A 12402-nucleotide genomic window follows, 5' to 3' on the forward strand; every position below is an offset into this window, starting at 1 on the left:
CCACACTGAATATTCAAACAGTGTGTGAGTGTGTGTGTATGTGTGTGTGTGTGGGTGTGTCAGTGTGTGTGTGTGCCAGTGTGTGTGTGTGTCAGTTGCTGTGTGTGTCTGTGTTAGTGTGTGTGTTTGTGTCAGTGTGTGTGTGTGTATGAGTGTGTGTGTGTCAAAGTGTGTGTGTGTGTGTGTGTGTAAGTGTGTGTGTGAGTGTGTGTGTGTCAGTGTGTCAGTGTTTGTGTGTATCTGTGTGTGTGTGTCAGTGTTTGTGTGTGTGTGTGTGTGTGTGTGTGTCTGTCTTTGTGTCTGTGTATTTGTTGGTTGAACGAAATACTTCCCACACTGAAAATTATAACGGTTTCCCAAGAATAAACAAATAAAATTAAATAACAACATTAGTAAATAAATATATCATAATATATCCAGAAACAGGAATCATTTCACTTTACACGTGTCTCTCATTCATCAAAATATTTTGCTAATTATTGTGTGACAATATCAAACCATCTCTTTCCAATAATTAAACCTGTCAGACAAGTTCACGCCCACTTTTACAGTTCCACCAATCGCATTGGTTCATAAATTTACGATAAGATCTATGCCAGAGCTGGGTTGTTGTGCGCTCAATAAATACGTGGAATTCAGTTACAGGTCTTCAGCTTAAACCTCGCATCTCGATCTTTTGTTGAAGCCACACGAAGTATCACGTACGACCGACAACTGTCACCAGAATGGATTTCGCACAACTGTCCAGGAATATTTCGCAGCGTTATTCCATTTCTTCTCTCATAGCTTTTGGGGTTCTTCTCGTTCTGACGATCGTGATTCTTCATCAAGATTCAAGAATAGGATAAATGGAAGAGAAATCGAAAACGGTAAGTCATGGATTTTGTGTTAATATATGTATGTCTTTATGTATTTATATATGCATGTATGTATGTATGCATTTACGTATGTATGTATTAATATGTGGATGTATGTACGTACCGATGGATGGATGGATGTAAGGATGTATGCATGAATCACGTACATATGTTCCTATGGAGCACACACACACACATAAGATCACACACGTAATTACACACGAAAACACAGGCGCACACACCTAAGCATACATATATATACATATACGCATATTTGTATATATAATATACATATATATGTATATCTAAACATACATATATATGAATATATTAGTGCGTGAACATATATAGATATATATATAAAAACAAATATATGCGTGTGTGTATCTATCACTGTATCTCTCTGTCTATCTCTCTCTCTCTCTCTCCATTTATCTATATATATATATATATATGTGTGTGTGTGTGTGTGTGTGTGTGTGTGTGTGTGTGTTTGTATATAAATATATTCTTTTACCCGTTTCAGTCATTTGACTGCGGCCATAAGAGAGCACAGCGTTTAGTAGAACAAAGTGACTTCAGGAATTATTCTTTGTAAGCCTATTGCTCATTCTATCGTTATCTCTACCCGAACCGCTATGTAACGGGGACGTAAATACACCGACATCAGTTGAGAATCGATAGTGGTGCGACAATAACAGACACATATATAAAACATAGATACATACAAACTATGTGTGCTATACACACAAACACACCCATACATCTATATATATATATATATACATATCATATATACATACACACATATATAGTTACGTATGTATGTACATACATATCTATCTATCAATCTATTTATCTACATATCTATCTATCTATCTATCTATCTATCTATCTATCTATCTATCTATATATATATCTATCTATCTATCTATCTATCTATCTATTTATCTATCTTTCTATCTATCTATCTTTCTATCTATCTATCTATCTATCTATCTATCTATCTATCTATCTATCTATCTATCTATATATATATATATATCTATATATATATATATACATACATAAACACACATCCCAAGTAAACACATAGAAGGGTGGAATTGTACTCCTGTCCGATCGCTCTTTCACCAGACATAATCCTGGAGAGGGAAATAAGTGCGTAATGAAAAAAATCTAATGGTGGGGTTCTAGCATGTCCATGCCCTGTCGCTGCAACGTTTAGCCCTATTAATATTAGTGTTAAGTATTATATCTAGATGTACACTTACACACACGCACAGAAACAGACACATGCAAACATACACACGCACACATAGGAATACGTACATATTTACACACATTTATCTATTTCTCTCCATCAGGAACGGAAGTGAGGCGAGTTTTTTTTAATCTTTTCTTTCCAACTTAAAATAAAACGTGCGAGTGCCAATGTAGATCGGTGAATTTCGTAATGTTTGACTGTAATTCACGTTGGTTTTTATATATGACAATATGTAAGAACGAATGTAAATACATACACACAGACACACGGACAAACACACGCACAAATAAACACAAACACACACACATACGCACGCACACAGACACACGTGCTCAATTGTACACGAAGAACCACACTATACAGTGTATGTCCACTCACATATATGTGTGCGTTTGTGTGTGTGTATGCGTATAAGTAGATACGTGCATTTGTGATATTTATGGTGTGTATGCCTAAGTATACGTGCATACGTATATATTGATATGTATTTCTCTCTCCTCTCTCTCTCTCTCTCTCTCTCTCTATATATATATATATATATATACACACACATATATATATATATATATATATATCTATATATATATATATACATATATATATATAAATATATATTTATATATATATATATATATATATATATATATATATATATATATATATGTATGTATGTCTGTGTGAAGACGCAGTGGCCCAGTGTTTTGGGCAGCGGACTCACGATTGTAGGATCGCGGTTTCGATTCTGTATTGCTGGGGATTAAAGCTCCACGAGGCTCAGGGAGAGGGTTGTTGTGATCACTGCTGTACTCTTTCGCTACAACTTTCTCCCTTTCTTTCGTTGGCCTGCGGGGAGGCGTCATTTAAAGGCTAAAACAATGCGATGCGCATTGTGACCAGCGATGTGTAGCAAAAACTGATAGCCTGGTCTGTAACGGTGATCACGGAGAAATATGTATCATACGCACACAACACACACACACATACACACGTACATACACACACACCAGCACAGATGTCCACATACACCTATTTCATTATTACCCACAAGGGGCTAAACGCAGAGGGGACAAACAAGGACAGACAAACAGATTAAGTCGATTATATCGACCCCAGTGCGTAACTGGTACTTATTTAGTCGACCCTAAAAGGATGAAATGCAAAGTCAACCTCGGCGGAATTTGAACTCAGAACGTAACGGCAGACGAAATACCGCTAAGCATTTCGCCCGGCGCGCTAACGATTCTCCGTGATCACGGAGATAAATCTATCATACGCACACAATTCACACACACACACACATACACACGTACATACACACACACCAGCACAGATGTCCACATATACCTTTAACGAACTATATTCATACAGATACGCACACACTTATACACACATGGGCAGAGACACACACGCACATACACGTACTTAAACGCACACACGCACACAAGCACACGCACGCACATTACTCCCACACAACTCCAAAACACGCCATACACACACGCATGCACAATTTCACATACACACCGATACATATACATACACGCAATATATGCCTACACGCGCACACACACATACACATACGTATACACATATAGACACAGACACACACACACGCACGCAAAAACATGCGCACACATACGCTCGCACACACGCACACAAATGCACACACCGAAAACTCACAACCCCATGGATACACGTATATACACAATTATATACGCTTACACACACATACAAACGCCCACGTAAACGCACACACAACTACACGCACATATAAGACGCACGCGCTTACATACACACACACACAAATGTACCCACACGTACGTCCCATACACACGGCACACAATTATACATACATTTATACACACAAACGCACAGTTACTCACTACACAAACTCTACGCATACACACATATACACTCAAACACACACACACGTGTCATTATTGCACACATACCCACATACACACACACGTACACATACACTAAGTGAAGCACAGTTATTCGCCACACAACCTAACTCTACTTCTACTCACACGAACACACACATTCATACACACACACACACGACAAACAAAACACACACACGAAACATATACATACACGCACACACACACATACTTCAAACTAGCATTACCTACTACTTGACCTGGGGTAGAGACAAAAGGAGCCACGCCAAATTCCTTCTTCATTGACCTTAACACTACTAGCCCTACAACACGCAAAGATTAACAGCCACAACCACACACACACACACACACGTGTCATCATTGCACACATACACACAGACACACACACGCACACGCAGACCTCCGCGCACGCTCTTATCCACACTTACACACACATTCCTCCTCCTCTACCACTCTCCTGTCTTTGAAAGAACTTTTCATCACCCATTCCCTTCCGGTCATTCAAAATGTGACGGCGTGTGTACCGTTGGCGATTTTTTTTCCGCTGTATTCCCTCCCCTTGTACTTTCCTTCTCGTATGTTTCCGACGAAGAGCTCCACCCGAAACGTTAAACCCTCCTTCTTTCCTTCTTTCCTGAGCGTCCAATAATAATATATTTGTTCCACGTCCTCGCGTTGATGTTTTTTTTGTGCTTTCTTGTTTGGATTATATTTAACTATATATATACATGTATATATATACATATATATATATATATATATATATATATATATATATATATACATATATATATATATATATATATATATATATGGAGAAATATGTGTGTATATATATATATGTGTGTGTGTGTGTGTACTAGCAGACGTACCCGGTATATAATATATTGCAGTCATTTTAAAACAGGTGATATGGGAAAGTGCAACATTGACAACAAAACAGTTGTAGAGTAAATGCTGGGCTAATTCGACTAAGCAACATGCTATGCGTCCGTTTGGAGTGTTTCAGGCCCTAACCTGTCATGCAAAATTGGAGCTGGGTTTTCTGTGATTTTTGAACGCACCGAAAAGCTGTCAGTGGATATACTCTCCTTTGCAGCAGTGTGCGCTGTGTCTAACACGACCCATCATCGGAAATTTTGACACCTCTAGTCGGGTTTGTTGTCCTATATCACTCATTGAGTAAATTTGGAGGAACTGTGGTTGTTTATTGGCGGGTACCAGAGAACCAATGGGGCGATAGACTTGCCCTTGAACTTTCACATCGGCGTAAATTCATGTTTATCTATCTTCTTAGATTCACCAAACGATGTCATTTGAAAAGCAGACTTGTATTATCTGATATTGTTCAGAAAATCCTTTGACTGGATTGAAGCGCTTTCTACAAGATTCCTAAGGGGTTGAGATGGTAGTGTTGGCAATGATACCTGTCCGAATATGTTGTCATCTATTGCATTGTTTTAAGTTCTAAACGATAATAAATACTCTGAAGTACTATTTATATGATGCTATTTCTATTTTTTCACAGAACCGTTTCATCTCCAAGAAATCTCTCGACGATAAACCTGATGACACACCAAGTAAGAACTAATTTTATTGCTAAAGTCTTTTACCCATGTCTCATTAACTAATGAATTATAATTTCACCAACTTTGAATTAGTTCCACATTATTATCCATATGTCCATAATACTATATACTAAGACACTTGCCTGAATTTATTTCAAAATATATTCTACTTTACAATAACTTCCTAACTAAAATGTTACTCTAATATACTATGCCGTGTATTGTGTGTATATGAGTATATATGCAGCGCTACGTCGAGAATTGTACTAAGCCCTCTTCATCTGAGAATCAAATGCCCGAGCTGGCGCTTCACTGTGTTTATATCTACAATTCAGCATTCTGTTCACTCTTGTGCTTCCAATCATTCGTGAATAGAGACCCGAAATAATGATGTTCCACTTTCCTACACAGTGCGTATTTGTCAGTCCTGCCTTGGGGTACTCGGTAGCCAACCAATTCATTGCACGTTGTTGGTGACCATCAGACGAATCAGGTAGCAGGATGCCGTCTACAAATAAAAGTCGACCGATCAAGTAGAGATGAATTGGGATACCTCTACCACAATGGCTGCGCATATTCAACCAGATCACAAAAAAGAATGTGAGAAGGGGCACTAACAATGCGCACTTCAACTAAGTGAAACCTTCACGTTGTAAACTTTCGACTTTTACATAAATACATTCATTTGAACATCCATATAGGTACTTTATGGCAACCAGTATTTGCCCATTAAACTCACCTTCCCGGTAAACCATCCGCAACATGCCCCAGGGCACGTGATCGTGTGCCTTTTCGTGGTTTAAAGCGTATTCCTCTTGGAAGTTCTTCAACGTTTGATGGAATATCTGTTTTGAACGACTATCTGGTCGGGTGTTCCGCGTCCCGGACAGTAATCTTGGGCACGATAATTTCCCTACATATCTTTTCCTGACATCAAGTGTAGGCTTTTCTATAATTAAAACACACACTTTGGTCTCTGTTTGAAAACATTGTGATTGTCAACCCATATTACCATTGCCTTGGTGATTTTTCCAGAGGTCCCATCCACCTAGCATACATGGGTCACTCAGAGAATACCATCTGTATTTATGGCTTCTAAAATATCAAGCCGGACGTACATTTCACCAGCAGCATTACCACTTTTAAGTGAATTTAGCGCAAATAAGCGTTCAACCGAAAAAGAACCTGCCGAAAAATAATACAATCACGAACCCATTTCGAGGTCCAAGTTCATACGGGTGGGTCACTCACAATTTGGATGCAAAAGTCTCCACATTTTCGTTTCCGATCTCAGCATCCACTGCGGCTTCCAACTGTATTCTGTAGGTCGCACTGGACTTACCAATTTTCACTGTGCGGCAGACTGTGAGAATTTTCAGGTTTTCAGACAGTTAGGTAGTGCTATCAAAAACCTCTGTCACCAAGTATTTCTATATCAGGTACCCTTATAAATATCCCTGTCTTAAAATAATATCTATACCAGAGAGAGGAGAGTGTGTATCCTGCACAGAAGCCTGCTATGACCTCTCCATTAAGTTCACTGACGACATTCCTTCCAATCAATCCTTCTCACGGTTATCAGTGCTAAGGTGTGCACTGAAGTTTCCTTGCAGGACAAATGACTTTACCCCAAATATATCTAAAGCTGAGGTGAATTTGCTTAGAAAGGATTTGTATTTGAATTCGCATTTGCCATACCGAATCATCCATCGAGTGGGATAAAAGCAGTTGCCTCTGGATCTTGATTGGAGAAGACGATTCGGAAAATATATTGCAGTCTCCACCCAACTCAATCTGAGATGCATTGGGATGGAATACAAAATATGCATCTTCCAAACCCCGAAGCAGGTCCAGAAGGGATCAACCGTTCATAATTGGGAATTAGACTGTCAAAACCGGACGATACAAAACGCTGCCTGTTATATATAATCGGTGTCTCCTCAAGAAAGCTTCATTACTTCGGAGGCGCACACTTGGAAGTAGGTTGGAAACTCCACCGTGCAGGCGTGGTGCCAACTATGTCTGCACAGGCGGAAGTGGGATGCTCACAATCCCTGGCTTTCGGATTGGATTATGGAGTGAATCCCACTAGGTATTAAGGGATACCTCCTGAAGCTCAAGCAGAATGAAGGAGTGGTGTAGCTGCTGGAAGTAAATGCACCCAATAGCGAGGGCAAATACAAATGCTTCCTTAACAAAGTCACTGCAGCTTTGGATATATTTGGGGTAAAGTCATTTGTCTTACAAGGAGACTTCCGTGCTCACTTTGGCGCTGATAACCACAAGAAGTATTGATTGGGTGGAATCGCCTCACACACATAATTGGGGTGGCCATACTAGTCATCTGGAAGGAAACGGACTCTCTTCGCGCCAAACACCAAGCTGATATTCGTAAATGACCAATCAGGTGCCAAGGATTGATAATATTGCCAACATATCTATAAAAGAAGAACTTAATCATTTTTATTGTCACAAATATATATATACATGTATATATATATGTATATATGTATATATATATATATATATTTATATATAGGATCTTTCAACCCTATTATCTCCCCTAATTTCGCTCTCGCGTCTCATGTTTGATCTTTGACTTCTGGCTGAAATCAGATCGCCATGTTGATTCGTTAGTTACTGCACGCATTTTTTTCTCTCCTTCTTTCTGTGTTTTTTTTCTCTGTGTATCTTTCTGTTGAAGAGCGTAGGCTCGAAACGTTAAAGACTTGTTTTATTTATATTTCCTGAGCGCCATACTAATACAATTGTTTGTTTGTTTGTTTTCCACCTGCCTTCGTCTTTTGTCTATTTTCATAAAGCTTCCCGTTATATACATATATATATATATATATATATATATATATATATATATATATATATATATATATATATATATATATATATATATATAGGCGCAGGAGTGGCTATGTCGTAAGTAGCTTGCCAACGAACCACATGGTTCCGGGTTCAGTCCCACTGCGTGGCACCTTCGGCAAGTGTCTTCTACCATAGCCCCGGGCCGACCAATGCCTTGTGAGTGGATTTGGTAGACGGAAACTGAAAAAAGCCTGTCGTATTTATGTATATATATGTATATGTATGTGTGTGTGTTTGTGTGTCTGTGTTTGTCCCCCTAGCATTGCTTGACAACCGATGCTGGTGTGTTTACGTACCCGTCACCTAGCGGTTCGGCAAAACAGACCGATAGAATAAGTACTAGGCTTACAAAGAATAAGTCCCGGGGTCGATTTGCTCGACTAAAGGCGGTGCTCCAGCATGGCCGCAGTCAAATTACTGAAACAAATAAAAGAGTAAAAGGAAAAAAGAGTAAAGATATATATATATATATATATATATACTCACATCCAAGTTCAACTACAAAACAAACATCCGTTCTTAAGGGAGACAAATACACATTCTGATATTCTGAGATTAATCTCTGAATTCGTTGACATCAACGTCAACAACAGGCTCAATAGACAAATGACTAATTTTCTTCGTTTAAAATTTATTCTTTGCGAATCATTTACTTCTTTCATTCTGATTCTCATTCATTCACTCATTCTTTTTCTCTTAAATTCTAAATTTCTTTCCTCTCTCTCAATTTCTTCCAAACCAACAACATCCTTTGTATAGGATTCAAGAATTCTTTCTTTTAAACTAAATTGTTTCATTTTAATTTCACAGAACCCGGTCTCGGATCATTGTATACCCGGTGGGGCAGAACTACTTGTCCTCCTTATTCAAACCTTGTCTATGACGGTTAGTATACTCTGTATTTCTATCCTCTCTTTCTCACACGCACACGCACGCACACTCAAGCAAATCATGTGATATATCACGTTTGAAACGATACCTATAGACCCTATAGAGACTGCACAATACTGCTTACTCCTTTGTAGGTATTTGGTCAAATCAGAATTTTAAATGTTGTCTAATATGGACCAGGTGAAAAGGATGTTGTCTAACCTCAGAATATAGATATCTCTACGTTTAATTATAGATAGGGACTAGACTGGAATCCAGTATAGCGATCAAGGACTCCTGGCTGACTTGTATGGAGTGTAGATATCAAATACCGAGGCTGCTAACTGGTGATCAAGTGTACTGGATACGGATGGTGGTATTGTACGTGAGTGACCAGAGCTGAAAGTGGCCACTTGTCTATCATTAACTAGAGTGTCTATTGATTGTAGTTATAGACTAAATTGAACAAGGTCTAATTAGAATTGATGAATGAATGTATATGGTTAATGAAATGAACGCAGAATGTACAATGTGGACTGGACAGACCACACACTGTAACTAATGGACAAAGCTAACTTAGGGTCGTATGTATTATGCAAAATGTGGAGGGATGAAGTACCACTGAGAGAACCCAAGTGAGTACATATTGCACTACTATTCTTCTCCACCTCACCAAAATCGTCCTATCCCTCAAACCTATCTCTTTTCATGCAACACCTCGCCTCATTAATTGTCCAGTGTATCTTTGTAAGGTAACACCGGCACATCCAATTCAAAGCTACTTCTTCCCACATCTTCTCCAACCAACCTCATATCCTTTGTGAATCTGCTCTCTATAAACCCTACACATATCCTTTATTGGTCGCCTCTCCGCTGTCCATTCTTCTTAAGCACTACGCCATCAATGAGCTTCAAAATTCACCCCACCTCAGTTCATGCTTTGCATGAAATAAAATCTGTGTGATCATAATATTATAGTATGTGGTAGGCCCGTCTCGTGGTAGGCCTGACTCGTCCGAGACAAACCGATGGATATAGCCAGCCACACCCGTATGGTCGGCTAAACAGTATTTCATCCCCTCTTACCCACCAGTTCTCTGCATCTCGCCGTCTCTCGTATTGTTCTACTCAAACCACATGCAATTCACATCACCAACAATTTTCCCGTTCAAACGGGAACGACATCTTTTCCATTTCGGGAAATCACTACCACATGCGTTACAAAATCCCTTTCCTTTCTCCGTTTATTGACATCCACACACACACATCTACCCCATGCAATACACATCACAACCACAAATACTTACCCGCACACACCCACAGACACAAACACAAACACAAAGACACAAATATATAACACAGCATACACTCATATAAACACTAAAACATACACCACAATTCGTTCACACGTGACTAAACATGACTTCTTTTAAGGGTCAAACTGTAATGAATGTTTCCGTTATTTCATATATAATTTTGCTTAATATCTTTTTTACTTGATTTATTCTTACCAATTCTAGGTGTGGCTGGTGGACAATGGTACGACCACACAGGTGGCGGAAGTAATCTCTTATGTCTACCTAACGATCCCATTTGGGCCAATTATACTACAAAAGTTGAAGAAGGTGGTTACATTTATGGCAGTGAATATCAACTACAGCATTACGACACCAATACCATGTTTTCCTTTGCTAACGCTAAATCACTTCAGGATCACAACGTTCCGTGCGCTGTCTGTTTGACACGACAACCTGCTGTTGTTATGATGTTACCAGCCAGGACACAGTGTTACGCTGGTTGGTCAGCTGAGTATTCAGGATATTTGATGGCCAATTATTACGGGCATAAAGGCAGACATGAATATGTGTGTGTGGATTATGCACCAGAAGCTGATCCAGCAGGTTACAGAAACGAAGATGGAGCTGTTTTATATTTCGTTCAGGCTGGTTGTGGTTCGTTGCCATGTCCACCGTATGTCAATGGTCAAGAATTAACCTGCGTTGTGTGCAGTAAATATTGAACAGAAATTAAATTCGTTTCCATATGAAAATATGTCTGTGAATTTCAATAAATAACATAAAATTTTAATTGTGTTACCTAATATTTTCTTTAAAGTATGTCTATCGTTACAATAAACTGTTGTACTAGTTTAGAGAAGATATTCAAACAATACAAAAGAGGCGACGTAGAATGCCAGAAATATCCTCAAAAACAAGAAAAATCTAAATCTGTCGAAATGATTCTAGAAAACATTTTGTAAGATTTCAGTTTATCAAACTTATCGTTGAAATAAAATGTTATTTTGTTTAACAGTATTTTGTCTTCTGTCTCATGATTCAACAAACCCCAAATAAAGTACCACCATAGAATTATATCAGCTTTTCATGCACAGCCTTAGAAAATCTAATCCTCGACGCTGCTATCTCTATCATCTTGGTTTTCAAATTACAACTCGGATTCTGACGAGGAGCCATGAACCGCTACGTTACATAGCACAGAACTTAACTGATTCTTTCAACAACAACCAAATACTTCCACACAATCCATTCTATTTGCCGTTATTTATCAGGAAAACTTTGCGTTCCATTCCAACCCCATATCTTATAAAACCTATTTATCGTCTACTTTGGAAATATCACAAAATGTTCAATTTAAGATTTCTGAGAATGTAGAATTTACACGATCAATCCTTCAAAAGACAGTATAAATGAGTATTGGTCCTGCCAACCAAAATCTATGCCAAAAAATTCCCACCTCTCTTCGAAATAAGATACAAAATGAAACTCGATGCACACAACATACATGTCATACACTAAACACTGATATACAAGAATAAGAAAGGAAATCAACCAGAAAAATTGCCTCATTTAAGCAGCAGAGAACATCAAATACGACGATTTCTTTCACTCATCTACGTAAACATACCAGACTCGAAGAAAGGATGGATCCGCGAAGCTGAATACATTTCATGTAAAACGAATACAACACCCATAAAAGTGAGTGTAAAGAGAGCAAATATAGTCAAGGCAAGCACGGATGCTGTGTGTAAGAAGGCTGAG

General features: G+C 38.6%; 1 protein-coding gene across 1 annotated transcript in view; it reads left to right on the forward strand.

Moving 5' to 3' along the window:
* Window positions 1–11379, forward strand: part of LOC118767015 (short-chain collagen C4-like) — a 29438-nt gene extending 18059 nt beyond the window's left edge. The window contains exon 5 of the mRNA XM_036510921.1: window positions 10864–11379. Coding sequence (XP_036366814.1) covers window positions 10864–11363 — 500 coding nt within the window. The 3' untranslated portion in view covers window positions 11364–11379. The remainder of the gene's footprint in view (window positions 1–10863) is intronic.
* The last annotated feature ends 1023 nt before the right edge of the window (window positions 11380–12402 follow it).

This window comes from Octopus sinensis, linkage group LG18 (assembly GCF_006345805.1).
Source record: "Octopus sinensis linkage group LG18, ASM634580v1, whole genome shotgun sequence".
Taxonomy (NCBI): domain Eukaryota; kingdom Metazoa; phylum Mollusca; class Cephalopoda; order Octopoda; family Octopodidae; genus Octopus; species Octopus sinensis.